Raw genomic sequence first — 16,504 nt, 5'->3', positions numbered from 1 at the left:
TCCAAATACTTATTAAGAGTATGGGCAAGATAAGGAAGCTGGAATGGATGACTTTCCTTAGGGTTCTGTTTTGTAAAAGAAACAATAGAAAGTCTTATGAAATGATACAAAGTCTTTCTTCAGTTAAACTTCCTTTTGTTCCACCTCCAGCCTCAAGTGGTAGTTTTGATATTGATTCTTGGGCATCTTTTGTGACATTCCTGAGTTGTACTCTTTTACTCTCACTGCCTGTCTGCTTGTTCCAGATGACACCTTATTAGGCTGGAGAGAGACAGACAGACAGAGATGGAGAGAGAGAGAGAGAGAAGGAGAGAGAGAAGAAGAGAAAGAGAAAGGATGAGAGAGGGAGAGAGAGGGAAAAAAAGAGAGAGAAAGAGGGAGAGAGAAAAGGAGAGAGGGAGAGAGAGAGAAATGGAGAGAAGAGAAAATGAGAATGAGTATGTGTGTGTGTGTGTGTGTAGTTAGATGAGCTTCATAAATAGCTATAAATGTGAAATACAAACTGGGGGAAAGAATGGAAATAAAAAGGTGAAACAAGTGCAATTGCTGAATTAGGTCATGGATTTATTAACCACTAGATACTACATACAACATTCCTGCTTTGAAGAAAGATGGAAGTCTGATATTATGTTATCATGAGACTGTTGATTTTTAGGAAAGAAGGGCCGTCTTGTAACATGGCATAGAGGATAGATTTCTGGATATGGAATCAGAACACTACCTTAGATATTTACTAGCTGGGTAATTGTGAACAAATCCCTTAGCCTTTTCAGTGCCTCAGTTTTCTCATTTGTAAAAAAGTAAATAATAGTTGCACCACTTGCCCTGTGATTAGTGGGAAGAAAGTGTTTTGCAAATTCACATAAATGTGAATTATTATTGTCATTGTCTACAAAATGGAATGGAATGAAGTTGGTGATTGGTTTGGAGCAGTGGCAGTGGTTTGAGATAGGGAGGCCCTTTTAGCTATTTCTTGCTATTTCTTTCTTTTCTCCTTTTCTTTGTGTCTTGTTGGCCCAGAAAGAGCAAAATGGGTAGAGGAGGAGAGAGCCTAGTTGAGGGGGACATGGAATTACCTAACTTCTCTTAAAAAAAAAATCTTTTTATATGATGATCAGTTCTGATGGACGTGGCCTCTTCAACAGTGAGATGATTCAAATCAGTTCCAATTGTTTAGTGATGAAGAGAGCCATCTACACCCAGAGATAGAACTGTGGGAACCGAGTGTGGAACACAACACAGCATTCTCACTCTTTTTGTTGTTTACGTGCATTTTATTTTGCTTCGCTCTTTTTTTTTTTTTTCTGGTTTGATTTTATTTTTCTTGTGCAGCAAAATAATCATACAAATATGTATGCATAAATTAGATATAACATATTTCTATCATGTTTAATATATATTGGACTACTTGCCATCTGGAAGAGGGGGTAGGAAAAGAGGGGGTAATTGGAACACAGCGTTTTGTAAGGGCTAATGTTGAAGAATTGTCCATGCATATGTTTTGAAAAATAAAAAACTTTAATAATGAAAAAAAATTTTCTTTTGAACTGGGCAGTAAGTACCCTAAAAATGGAAGAATCATATTTGTCCCTCACTAGATTTATTTATTTATATATATACATATACATAAATTCAGATTTATTTATACATATATATAATTATATACATTTATGCACATAATATACATTTATTTATACATTACACATATGCATATGTATATATATACATATTTAAAATGAATATATAATATAAATTGCATACATTATAAAATAGAATTGTATTGTATATTTAGTATAATGTAAGGTTTATTTAATATGATTTATTATGTTATACTACATTGTACATGACATGAATCATAACTTATACAAATAATTTACTTTATATGATTATACCATGTGATTTATATATGTAACAGACGTATGCATATGTGTATGTTTATATGTATGAATGTATGTAAATGGGTAGAGGGGGAGACAGAGAAAAAGGGGGGAGACAAAAAAGGGGGGGAGAGAGAAGGAGGGAGGGACAGAGAGGCAGGGGGAGGGGAGGAAAGAGGAGGAGGGGAAGGAGAGAGAGAGGGAGAAGAGGGAGGGGAGAGAGAAGGAAGGAGAGAAAGAAAAGGAGATACACATAGACATATCTATACACAGAGACAGACAGAGTTGTATACTCCTTGGTTCAATGGAAAGGACCAACAGCTGGTAGGAGATGCAGCATCTGGTGTCGACTCCACCATTGACTTCCCCGGGACTGAGCAAATGTCCCTCTCTGAGCTCAGTGTTCCCATTTGAAAAATAAAGGGATTGGCCTGAAAGGTGTCAGGTTTCTTTCAACGGTTATAGTCTAATATCTTTCCATAAAAGTAATTCAGAAAAATTATAGTAAAGAGTTTGAGGACGTGGCCATCCTTCTCTTTTCAAATAACAAACTCTTTTTTCTGGAGTTTTTCACAAGTGGTGCTTAATCTCATTCATCAGCCCCAAAAGCATTCTATCCCATAAATGCAGAGATAATGGGAAAAAAAAGTCCATGTAGGATGTTCTTATGTAAAAGCTTCGTTTTTGTGGGTCATTGTTTTTCTCTGAATCAGTCAGAAACAGGAAGAGAAACGTTTTTCAGATAAAGAGTATATGTTAAACTGTTGCTTGCTTAAAAGCTACACTCTCACATAATACTTTTGCAATTTTGGGAAATGAAACAGTAACTTCCTATTGCTCATGGTTCAACAATTGATTAGCATCTATGTTTTTTTATTTAAGGCATCAGATAGTGTGGTGGACGTGGAGTCAGGAACGGCTGTATTTGGATCCTATCTCGGATACTCCCTAGCTATGCGACGATGGGTAAGCCACTTAATTTGGAAACCTCAGATTTCTATAATCTATAAAATGGGACCGGTTAAGGCTTGTACTTACCTTCTCAGATAATAAGAGGGGTGTGTGTGTATGTGTGTGTGTGTGTGTGTGTGTGTGTGTGTAGAGGCAGACAGAGACGGACAACCAGAGAGAACCTGAGACAGAGAGAGGATTCACACATACAAGTGTTATAATCTCAAATGCAATAAAAGCCTTTTTGTAAATTATAAAGTATCATATAAATATTACTTATAAATTTATGATTGCTTCTGTTGCTTAATTTCCTTTTTTTTTTTTTTTTTTTAACAAAAGGGATGATATAAATGCTTAAATTGAAAATAAGTAGTGGAGGAAGAGAGGCAAGGTGGCATAGGAGAAATAACATAAGTTAGTTAGAGTCTTAGAACCGGAGATTCAAATTTCAGCTGTGCACTTATTTGCTGCATGATTGAGGGCAAGTCACTGGGCCTGAGTTCCCAGTAAAATGAAGGATTTAAAATTCCTTCTAGATATAGAGGAGTGATCCTATTATCTCATGTTGCCAACCAAGGCATGAGCTTGGCTTTCTCCACCATTATGGAAGTACCTTAAGGCATACAGGCCAGTATGTACAAAATATACTCTATAAAGATAAATGTTAGGTAGGAGGAAAGTGAATTTAAAAATATTTTATTGTGGAGATTGGAAATTCTTGCTGGACTTGTATCTCTCTCATTTCAAGACTTCTTTGAACTTTGGACTTCTTTGATTTTTTAGTTTATGATCTTTGAACTTCCTCTCTTCCTACTAAAACAACGTCATTTCATCCATGCCTTCCTTATTGCCCCATTTAGAATGGTATTGAATGGCTCTGTCGGCACATATCCATTGATGACTATGAATACTAGTGTGGTTTAACAGCACAGTTTTGTCTAACCCCTGATAATTTATCAGCAATCTATGTTTTCCAATCATCTTGTTGTAAAAGAATTATACTATTGATGTCACTCAGCATTAGGTCATTTCTGATAATGAATGTGCCATCTTGCTCAAATCATTTTATTTTTGTTTATCAATTTGTTTATTGATGATGTTCTTTTCCTTTAAATATTAATTTCTATCCCTTCCCTACCCACTGAGAAGGCAAAGAATATTTCAGTTATACATGTGAAATCATGCAAAATGTCTTTCCGTATTAGCCATATTGTAAAACAAAACTGTGTGAGTTTGTAATTAGAGTAGTTCTCTCTGGATAGCATTTTAAAAAAATCATAAGTTCTTTAGAATTATCTTGGATCATTATCTTGATCTGTGTAACCAAGTCTTTCACAACTGATAATCGTTACAACATTGCTGTTAGAGTGACTATTGATCTCTTGATAGTTCTTGCTTCACTTTGCATTAGTTCATATAGGTCTTGCCATGGGTTTTCTCAAGTCACCACTCTTGTTCTTTCCTATAGAATCATAGTACTCCTTCACAGTCATATGCCATAACTTGTTTAGTCATTTCCCAATTGGTGGACATCCCCTCAATTTCTATATCTTTACCACCACAAAAAAATTGCTAGAGGTGTGTGTGTGTGTGTGTGTATACATACGTATACACAATGTACACATACACACAAATTTGTATATATCAACTTTTTCTTTGGTCTTTTAAAAAATATCTCCATATTTGTCATGTGCAAGAAAAATCAGACAAAAAGGGGAAAAAACACAAGAAATAAAAAAAGCAACAAAAAAGTAAAAATATCATGATTCATTCCACATTCAGTCTCCATAGTTCTCTTTCTGGATACAATTAGCATTTTCCATCTTGAGTCTATTGGAATTCCTTGAATTACTACATTATTGAGAAGAGCCAAGTCCATCACAGTTGATCATTGTATAATCTTATTGTTGCTATGCACACTCTTGATTCTGCTCACTTCACTCAGCATTAGTTCATGTAAGTCTCTCTAGACTTTTTGGAAATTCACTCTGTTCATCATTTCTTATGAAATAACAATATTCCGCTACCATCATATACCATAACTTTTTCAGTTATTCCTCAACTGATGGGTATCCACTCAAATAGCAGTTCCTTGCTCCTACAAAAAGAACTACTACAAACTTTTTTTGCGCATATAGACCCTTTCCCCTCTTTTATGATCTTTTTGGGATAGAGACCCAGGATTAAGACTGCTGGATCAGAGAGTATGCTAAGTTTTATAGTCCCTTGGACACAGTGCCAAACTGATAACGCAGTTTTATAGTACTTTGTGCATAGTTTTAGATTGTTCTTAAGAATGATTGCACCAGTTTTCTACTCTACCAGTAATTCTTTCATGTATGTTATTTTCCCTCATCCCCTCCACATTTGTCATTTCTGGAAGGTTTTAAATGGTATCTCAGAAGTATTTTAATTTGCCTTTCTGTAATGGATAGTGATTTAGAGCATTTTTAAAAATGATGATAAATAGCTTTGATTTCTTATTCTAAAACTTGTCTGCATCTTTTGACCATTTATCAATTGGAGAATTGCTCTTATTTTTATGAATTTGACCCTACTCCTTATATATTTGAGAAATGAGGCCTTTATCAGAGAAACTTGCTGTAAAAGTTTTTGAAATCAGTTCACTGTCTTATGTTACCTTTTAGCAAGATGTAGAGTTTTTGATTATCTCTTTTAATTAGGTCTATTTTTGCTTTGGGTTTATCTGAGATTATGGTTGCTACTCTTGCCTTTTTTACTTTAGCTGAAGTAGAACAGATTTTGCTTTAACCTTTTATTTTATTTATTTATTTTATTTATTTATCCTATTTATTTACCTTCTCACCTTATTGTTAAGGACAGAAATAAATAAAATTATTTATTATTTTGAAATAAATTCAATTATTTAATTGAAATTATATTCAATTTAATTGAAATTCAAGAATTTCAGCTTGAAGTGTGTTCATAACATTGTTGGATTCTGCTATCTGCTTCTGTTTTATAGATTGCCTCATTCCATTTACATTCACAATTGTGATTACTGTGTATTTCTTCCATCTTGTTGTCTTCTGCTTATCCTTGTCTTTCTTTTTATTGTGCTTCTCTTTAAAAGTCTATTTTGCTTCCGATTGCTGCTTTTCTTAATCAATTCTCCCTTTTATTACCCTCCCCCTATTTTTTATTCCCTTCTCCTCCCATTTCCCATTTCTATGCCCAAATGAATGTGTGTGTGTGTGTGTGTGTGTGTTCTTTCCTCTTTGAACCAATTCTTATAAGAGTGAGGTTCAAGTATTGTTCATTACCTTCCTCCCCTCATTTCCCTGCAATTATAAAAACTCTTTCTTACGTATCTCTTTTATGTGGGAAAAAAATTTCCCATTCTACCTTTCCTTTCCCCCATTTCCAAGTCATTCCTCTTTCTCAACCCTTTATTTTTCTGAGATGCTTGCAACATAATTGATTCATACTTGTGCCAGATTCTGTCTTTGTAGATTCCTAAAAATAATAAAGTTCTTAAAAGTTACATGTATCATCGTTCCATATAAGAATATAAGCAGTTCAACTCTATTGAATCCGTTATGATTACTCTTTACTGTTTACTTTTTGAATCTTCTGTTTGAATGTCAGATTTTATATTCGGATTTGCCCTTTTCGTCAGGAATACTTGGCAGTCCTCTATTTCATTAATTACCTATTTCTTCCCCTGAAAGATTGCAGTCAATTTTGCTTTTTTTTTTTTTAACATGGCTTTCAGAGAGTTCAATAATTCTTAAATGATCTCTCCTTGATTACCAGTTCAGTTGTTTTTTTGAGGAGATAGTTAAGATTTTCTTCTACTTTTTTATCCTTTGTTGACTTCTCACAGTCATAAGTTTCTACTTGCCCAGTGCTCAATATTTTTTTTCCTACCTCTTTTACCAAGCTATTAATTTTCTTTTCATAACTTTCTTGTATCACTCATGTTTCTTTTCCCAATTTTTCCTCTACTAATTTTATCTGGCTTTGGGTCCAATTAGCATATTTCATTGAGACTTTGCTTGTGAGTGTTTCCACATTACAGTTATCCCTTTCCTATTGCAGGGGTTAGGGGCATATATCCCCCCCTGTAATCTGGAAAATTCATATAATTTTTTTCTCCCTCCCTTTGTACAAGAGAAGTCTGAATTTTTTTAAAATGTCTTTTATGAAGTGTTCACAATACCTTATTGTAAAAATTGGGTTAAGTATTTCATTTTAGGTTTGACCTTTGTATATCTCTGTGGCTTAAACTCCTCCCAAATTCCTATTTAATTTCTTAGGCTGGACTTTGATATGTCAACATCTGATGGGAAAGTTGTGATATGGAAGAGATAATTGTATTCTAAATTTGTGCCTTAGAGTTAGCTTTTTTATGGTCAAACTTCAGGCTTTTTCATGCTGCTGTTGTCAGAGCTAGTTTTGGGAGTTTGGAGTTTTTGGTACTTCCAAAGTGGTGCTGTCCTGGGAGATGGGTAGTCACTGCTTTCCTGCACTGTGTTCTGGTCCTTACCCAGGAAAGAACTCGGCTCTCCTGCAACCACTAATACTAGTCCTCCTCTTGGAACTGTGACCAGTCCCTTGTAGCCATAACTACTATTTCTTTTCTATGCTCTATAATTTTGAACAGTGCCCCTACTCTCTTGGGACTGATCACAGATGTTCTTCTTGCCATAAAACTGTGACCCAAAACTGCCTCTAGGCAAGAGTTCCACTCAATGCCAGATTCATTCAGTGCCAACAAAGGGTCTCCTGTGATCTCTTTCTGACGGGTTGTCAGAGACTTATGGTCTCTGAGCTGACAGCTCCTGAAGCAACTGCTGTTGCTATTGGGCTACTTACCACACCTTTCCTGATGCTCCTGCTCTGTCGCTGTTGTTTTATGCTATTTTATGTTATATGCATACCATATGGTTTATGTTTTCTGACCTTTTGTTGGTTTGTTGCTCCAAAATTTGATTTGAGGTATTATTTTAAAGTTGTTTGGAAAAGATTGTTGGGGAGGTGATTCAGGCCAATTCCAATAAACTTGTGATGGAGAGAACCAGCTACCTCTAAAAGGAGGATGTAGGAACTGAATATGGATCACAACATAGTATTTTCACCTTTTTGTTGTTGTTGTTTGCTTGTTTGTTGTTTTCTCATTTTCCCCCGTTTTGGATCTGATTTTTTTTGTGCAGCATGATAAATGTGGAAATATATTAGGAAGAATTGCACATGTTTAACTTATATTGAATTTCTTGCTGTCTGGGGAAGGGAGTAGGGAATAGGGGAAAAGGAGGGAGAAAAATTTAAAACACAGGTTTTGCAGGAGTGAGTGTTAAAAGCTATATTTGCATATATTTTGAAAATAAAAAGCTATTATTAAAAATTTAAAAAAAGAAAGGATTGTTGGGAGAAAATTTTCCTGAATAAGTAAGAGGGAGCATTGTGGGATATAAAGTGGATAATTTTGATTACATTAAATTAAAATACAAATAAACCAATGTAGCCAAGACTAGGAGGAAAGCAAAAATTGGAAGAAAATTTTTTTCTATCCCTATTCTTAAATAAAAGCCTCAAATCTGTAATATATAGAAGACTTGTCAAATGTAATAGAATATGTTATTTCCCAATTGATAAATGATCAAAGGATATGAACAAGCAGTTTTTGAAGAAGAAATCAAAGATATATAGTCATATGGAAAATGCTCAAACCATGACTGATGAGAGAAATGCTAATTTAAAAAAGCTCTGAGATACCATCTTACCTCTATCAAATTGACTAAAATCACAGAAGGTAAAAAGGAGAAATGGTGGCGGGTATGTGAAAAAATTGAGATAGAAATACATTGTTAGTGGAATTGTGAACTGATCCAATCACTTTGGAGAGCAATTTGGAATTATGCCCCCAAAGTTATAAAACTGAATCTTTTAACCCGGCAATACCAGTATTATGTCTGTTTTCCATGATGATCAGGATAAAAGGAAAAAAATCTCTGTGTTCTAAAATAGAGCAGCAAGAAATTGGAGTTGGAATCTTTGCCAAGAAAACCCCAGAAGAGTTGGACATGGTTGAAAAACAACTAAACAACAAGAGAACATCCTATACAGTAACAGCAGTCTTGTTTGAAGAGTAATTGTGAATGACTAAACTATTGTAAGCATTATAATCATTCAAATCAAATATAAAGGATTTAGGAAGGAAAATGCTATCTACCTTTAGAGAAAAAAGAGCTATATATTTGTATGTATATTTGTATGGTTCCCCATATGTATCTGTATCAAACATTGACCTTCTCTAGGTTTGGAGGGGATGGAGGGAGTGAACTCAAAATGTAGCCTGTGTATACTTTCAGGTGAAACATTTTTGTAATAGTTACAGTTGTGAAAGAAGAAAGAGATCAAAAGGGGAAAAAAAACCACATGAAAGATTAAAGTAAGTGAAAAAATATGCTTTGATCTACATTCAGACTGCAGCAATTCTTTATCTGGATGTGGATAGCATTTTCTGTGGTAAGTCCTTTATACTTATCTTAAATCATTTTGTTGCTGAGAAGAGCTGAATCATTCATGGTTGATCATCTCACAATGTTGCTGTTACTGTGCACAATGTTCTCCTGGTTCTGCTCACTTCACTCAGCATAAGTTCATATAAGTCTTTTCAGGTTTTTCTGAAATCTACCTGTTCATCATTTCTGATTGCACAGTAATATTTCATTCATATACTATAGTTTATTCATACATTTTCCAATTTATGAACATCTTCTCCATTTCCAGTATTTTACCACCACAAGAAGAACTGCTCTAAATATTTTTGCACATGTAGGTCCTTTTCACTTTTTTATGATCTCTTTGGGAAACAGATCTAGCAGTAGTATTACTGGATCTAAGGATATGTATAATTTGTTTGCCCGTTGGATGTTCAGTATGAGCTATTCTTGATGACCCTACGCTGGCTTTTAGTTACCGTTGCTTCCTTTTTAAAGTTCTCAAAAGACATACCTTTAATAATGAGTTCAAGGATTTTGATAAAAATCAGTCAAGCTTACTGGTTCATGGTTTGGGAAAAGCACCTTTTTTTTTTTTTTTTTGAAAATTTAAACTTTTGCTCATTTCCAGTTCTGCAGTGCCTCTATTCTTTAGAATATTCCTATGATTACCAACTGAAACTTGGTAGTCTTATCAGGCTCTTTGACTATTCATTGACTTAATTGATCTGGAATTGGTGACTTGAAACTCACTCTGTATACTAAGTAATTTCGCCTTTTTTGAGTTTCATTTATCTTGAGTTTCTACTTCTTTGTTATTTTTTCCCTATGGTTTGAAGATGTTATGATAAAAAAAGAAACAAAAGCAAAATAGGAGTGGTTTTAGATACTGTTATCTTTTAACCTTGTCCTAGTGACCTCAAATGGTTGACTGATTCCTGTTTGATTCCAACTTTCTTTGACACTAAAGATGATCACATTCTACTTCCCTCATCTTGTCTAATCGTTCCACTAACCAAGTCAAATCAAGTCAAAGCCAGAAGCATTTATTAGACATCTACTTTCTATGTGCAAAGTGCTAGAGTAATTAGGGGCTAAGGACAGAAAGAAAAGTTAAATCCAATATATGCATACATATTTATACATTTATCTGGCTGCACAAGAAAAATCAAATCAAAAAGGGAAAAAATGAGAAAGAAAACAAAATGCAAGCAAACAACAACAAAAAGAAAATGCTATGTTGTGATCCACACTCAGTTTTCACTGTTCTCTCTCTGGGTGTAGTTGCTGTCTCCATCACAAGATCATTGGAACTGGTCAGGATCATCTCATTGTTGAAAAGAGCCACATCCATCAGAATTGCTCATCGCATATAACAACTATTTAACAAATGCTTTTTGACACACTGACTTCTGTCTCCTGACCTAATGGCCACTGTCTATGATCTCTTTAGTGCTACTGGGCATTATTAGTTGCCTACTGGTTTAGCAGTAGTTGCCCTACCTTCTCACCAAACATGACAGAAGATATTTTTTGTCTTTCTCTGGGAGTTTCTGACCCCTGAGATTATTCCTATTGTAGTCATAGAGCAGCAACAGATTTTAAGCTTTAAAAATCATTTCCAGGGGCAGCTATGTAGCACAGTGGATAAAGCACCAGCCTTGAAGTCAGGAGGACCTGAGTTCAAATGTAGACTCAGACACTTAATACTTCCTAGCTGTGTGACTCTGGATAAGTTGCTTAATCTCAATTACCTCAGCAAAAAAATAAAAATCATTTCCTCTGACCCCTTCATTTTACATATGGGGAAACTGAGGGCCTTAAAGTGAAGAGACTTGATAAAGACCACACAGATAGATAGTTGACAAAACTTGAAAGTAAACCTGGGTTGCCTGATTCCAAATCTGGCACTTTTTTGTGTAGTGACCCCCTTAGGGTCTTTTTCAACTCAGTTCACCTCAATTCAATTCAACCAACATTTATCGGGCACTTATTATTTGCTGGATACACAGAGACTAGCATGAAAAGGGCCATGTAAAATATTCTACTAGGGAGCTTTGCAGTAATTTATGAGCATTAGGACTAATGTCAGCTGTGAGACTCAGCTCCTACCCTTATTTCCTTGACATGTATCTCAGTTTTTAAAAGGAAAAATGATAAACTATGACTTGGACCCTTAAAATAATCACCATCAGGTGATATCCAGTGGTATCTACTTCCCCTTATTATTGACTTCCCGGAACATTTCTAGCTTGCCATCCGAGTCCACTGTTCTCTAAGGAAAATTCCTGTATCTGCTATAACTGGAGGGGCAGATGGAGTGTTCTATTTGTACCTTTAGGACATAACTTATGCTGCTGCTACTTTTCATGTCACCGGGGTGATTAGCCTGCATTATTCTCTTCTACAAAACATCATAAAACCTTCCCTACGAACATGCCTTCCCTTCCCAGCCCCAACTTGGTTATGGATTCTGAACCTAGTTCTTTTCAGTTGTGATACTGGCAACAAATGATTATGTGGGTGATCTAGAAATTGCCCAATCTGACTCCTGGAGACTACAGTGACAGCAACTAGTGAGTAATAGGTCATCCAGGTAGACCCTGGAGTAGACCGGACCTGAGAATGTACTAATAACCTTTCTTCTATTTGGCTTTCCAATAAGTTATCAAATTATAGGAAAAGAAGGAAAGAACATTGCTTTGAAATTACAAACCTAGGTTCAAAACTTGTCTTTGATACTTTACCTTTGTGACTTTGGACAAATTGTTTGTTCTCTCTAGATCTCAGTTTCACCATTTTTAAAATTGGGGGATGAGTAGGTGTATGAGGTAATCTCTGAGATTCTTTTCATCTCCATTTCCATGATTCCCATGATTTTAAGTAATTTTTCCATTACCCCTAGCATTAATTTAGTGACTTTCTGATCTTTGCTTTGTCCCCTTCTTGAAAGGATTATCATCATCAATGTGGATACTGCTTCAGACAATGAAAATTATACCCAATTTATACCTTTTTCTTTGAGCTTGATATACCTGTCTACCATGAGTGTAATGAGACCTTCTTCTAAGTTTTTAGACCCTGAGAACCAATAGAAGATATCATGTTTCTATTTATTATCCTTTACTCTTTTTACAAAAAATCCTTCACTCTTGGTGCATGACCAGCCTGCCTCCTTTATTTTTGCTCATATATATCTTTGGTAATGTCTTTTATGCCTTTTTGTGGTGCATGGTTCTCCACTGGTAATATGCTACAACATATTTTCACCTTTTCCATTGCCCTTTAGGTGAACTATAATTTTAAGTGTTTAGAGTTGTAATTCTGTGTTTCAGAATTACTGTTCTATGATTCAGAATCAGATAATATCACAGAATGATACTGATGTTAAATGAACCTTTTGTTTCAAGGAAAAATTTAAGGTTATTAAAAAATCTGTGCAATTTTCCAAAACTATCCACTCAACTCATATCCTCCATTTAATTCTGAGCTCATCTCATTGTTTATCCATACATGCATCTGAGAAAGATGTACTGCGATTATGCACTTTTCATGAGAGCAAATAGGGTATAGCATTTATAAAGAGTTTAGCAAAACTTTTGCTAAAGTAGTTCATTTTTTAAAAAAATGTATTTATTAGTTTTTGATATTTACTAAGATTTTGATTTCCATTTTCTCTCCCTCCCTCTTCTTCCATTTCCCCAACATGGCAATTAGTCTGATTTAGGTTATATCTGTACAATCACGTTAAGCATATTTTCACATTAGTCATCTTGTGAAAGAAGAATGGGAAGAAAAGGAAAAAAGCATGAGGAAAAAACCCAACAACAACAAAAATAAAAATAGTATACCTTGATTTGCATTCAGACTCCATAATTCTTTCTCTGGAGTGTCATTATTTTGGAGATGTTAGGTGGACTCAGAACTCATCATATGACTAGGCTCAAATAATATTCATTAATAGTTTAGTATCTCTTTTCACCTTTTTTTTTTTTTTTTTAAGTTTTTTCCTTTGGTTTTGATTTTTCTTTCCCAATCTGACTCATGTAGAAAGATGTTAAAATGAATGTACATGTATAACTTAATAAAATATATAAAGTAAAGTAACAAAGAAAACAATAATTCAGTCTCAACCTAACCCATGAATTGAGCGATAGGTAGGAGGTCTACAGTGGAGTATCCTGGAGTGTTTGGGTTTGTTCCTTTCTTAGAGGAAAAAGCTGGCTATGGAGTCAGAACTCGATTTAATTCAGCCTTTGATATTTTACTACATATGTGACCTTGAACCATTCCTGGGCCTTAAGTTTCCTCCTTTGTAAAATGGATGACCTTCTGATGATATTTTTTCAAATTCTAGATTTATAATTCTGAATTCATAAATTAAACTTCAATAAAGACTTAAATGTATGCTTGTCAAAGTGGCACATAACACAAAACTAGGTGTTATAATGGATAGATTAGTGAACTTGGAGTAAGCAAGACCTGAATTTGAATTCTGACTCAACTTATTAGCTGTGTGACTATGAACTGAACCTGTTTTCTCATCTGTGAAATGGGAATTAACACTTTGCAAACCATCAGGTTCTAATAAATACATTGTTGGCATTTTAGTTAATATTATTACTAGCTGACACACCAGCTCACAGAATCGGGATCTGAAAGACTCTTACAGGAAAGATGAAGATTAAGAAAGAAATTTCTAATAACAAGGGCTGATTAGAGTGAGTTCCTGGGAAAGGCAGTAATGTATCCTTTTCTAAAGAAATCATAGAATTTCAAATTTGAAGGAACATTAGAGATTATTTAGTCCAATTTACCTTATAGTTGAGGAAGTTAAAGCTCAGAAGTTAAATATTTAATGCTCTGTGTGGCAATCACTTAACTGCTATGAACCTCAGTTTCCTCTTCTTGTAAAAATAGAGTTAATAATACCTTCAATACTTACCTTGCAAGGTTGTTACAATGATCAAATGAGACACTGCGTGTAAGGTGCTTGTAAACTTAAAAGCAGTAGATGCTAGCTATTGTTATTTTTTTTGTTCTAGGCAATTTGCTATAGCTTTATTAAAAATAAGAAATTAACCTGGAATAACCTCTGAACCTTCTTTGATGCTTTGAGATTCTATATAGTTAATAGTAACCTTCAAGGGTTATAGGAATATATTAAGGTACTTTTGTAGCACTCTATACAGGAAGACATCATTACATATGGTATTGACATATTCTTGAAAAGTTGTTTAGAAAATCAATTTCTATATATGAAATCCCATTTTGGGGCATGCGTTTAATTAATAAAATTGGAGAGAAGTTCCCATGGGAAAACTTTTGGTCTCAAGGTAATATATTAATAACATAGCATCTTTCAAAGTCATCTAAAGGAATAATGATCAATTTTGACTAGGACATTAATACTAGAAGCAGGTTTTTTCATCTAAATAATGAGGGGCTTGGATATCCAAGTTCTCTTTCTGCTCTGTGTGTTTTAATAATTCAACGAAATCTAAATGCAAGGGAGTTGGCCCTTTCATTATGTTGATAAATAGATCTGAAAGGTTGAAAGGAAAAAAATAAGACATGAACTGAATAGAAAATATTACACTACAATTGTCACTTAGTTTCCTCACTGATAGATCGATTCAGTTGCCTACCATTTGGGAAGCTTCCTGCAGGATTAAAAGTCTTCCTAAAGACAGCTGAAGGGGGGAGATAATAATATACCCAAGAGAACATTTCAAAAAAGCAACTGTAAAGGAACTGATTGGGTAGGCCATTTAGGATAAATGAAATACCTTTTTTTGTTTATTTGCTTTTCCTTTGTCACATTTTTTTCCTCTTTTGGGTCTGATTTTTCTTGCACAACATGACACATATGGAAATGTGTTTAAAAGGATTGCATATGTTTATCTTAAATCAGATTTTTTTCTCTCTTGGGGAGGTAAGGGAGGGAGGGAGAAAAATTTGGAACACAAAGCCTTACAAAAATGAATGTTAAAAACTTTATACATATATTTGGAAAAATGAATTACTATTGAGGGAAAAAATAAAATATATAGGTTAAAAAAGAGTAAATTAAGTAATGATATATGAAACATCTTCACAGAATCAAAGTTTAGCCAAGATCTTAGACACCTTCTGAAGCAGCTTGTACCTGAATAAGAATTCTCTCTCCAGTATAACTTCCCAGGTTATCTAGTCTTTGCTTAAAGACTTTCTGTAAGATATGACCTTTTGGCTTTCTAAGCAACCCATTCTCCCTTTTGGGTAATTTCAATTACAAGAAAGTTTTTCTATATATCAAGCCTAAATTTGAGTAACCATTTAACGTTACTTTTGAGGTAATATTAATTAGGGTAGAAAGGGTTTTTTTTTTTTTTTTAATTTCACTGCCTTTCTCTGAAGATGAACTCGTCTTTCTTATTGACATAGTAAGTTTCTATGGTTGGTTTCTTTTGACTTTGCTTGTTCTTTTTTTTTTTTTTTTTTTTTTAATAATTTATGGGGTAGCTAGATGGTGCATTGGGTAGAGCACTGGCCCTGAAAGTCAGGAGGATCTAAGTTCAAACCTGGTCTCCCACTTAACACTTCCTAGCTGTGTGACCTTGGGCAAGTCACTTAACCCCAATTACCTCAGTAAAATAAACAAACAAATAAATAAATAAGAAGTACTAGTGTAAGCACCTCTAATCCTGGGGTTGGGGGAATGGTACCTATAGCTTCACCGTAGCTCTCCCCTCTGACCTGGAATCCCAAACCTTGGGTTGTCCCAAGAGGACCCCTGTTCTCTTCCAAGTCTTATTTGTTTTTTCATGGGTGTATGTTCACTCTGAGATACAATTTTGTTTATGGGGGACATTTGGAGAGCTTGAAATTTTCTGACCTACTCCACCATATTCCCCAAATCCTCCCCAATGAATCCACTTTTAACAGAAACCTTTCATAGTAAATAGTAGGAGGAAAGGTTTGATTGGGTGATTGGGCCTTTATCTTGAAAAGTGAAGTTAAAGATTATGAGAATAAGTTCATTTTATCTAAAAATTAACACAATTTTGGTCTTATTTTAATTAAGTAATAATTTTTAAAAATTAACACAGGATGAATCAATTATTGGTTTTGGAGGACATGATTTTTTACATTAGGACAATATGACATCCTTAAGCACACATTTGATTTTTGCAGTAGAATAATAAAAGAGTTGTTGGCAAGAGCTAA

The 16,504-nt window shown here is 34.5% G+C and overlaps 1 protein-coding gene across 1 annotated transcript in view; it reads left to right on the top strand.

Moving 5' to 3' along the window:
• Positions 1-16,504, top strand: part of TEC (tec protein tyrosine kinase) — a 104,735-nt gene that overhangs the window by 24,412 nt on the left and 63,819 nt on the right. Inside the window, exon 2 of the mRNA XM_051967481.1 lies at positions 2,760-2,843. Coding sequence (XP_051823441.1) covers positions 2,840-2,843 — 4 coding nt within the window. The 5' untranslated portion in view covers positions 2,760-2,839. The remainder of the gene's footprint in view (positions 1-2,759; positions 2,844-16,504) is intronic.

Source organism: Antechinus flavipes, chromosome 6, assembly GCF_016432865.1.
Source record: "Antechinus flavipes isolate AdamAnt ecotype Samford, QLD, Australia chromosome 6, AdamAnt_v2, whole genome shotgun sequence".
Taxonomy (NCBI): Eukaryota; Metazoa; Chordata; class Mammalia; order Dasyuromorphia; family Dasyuridae; genus Antechinus; species Antechinus flavipes.
Note: the sequence above shows the minus strand (reverse complement) of the source record. Positions and strands in the feature narration are given on the sequence as shown.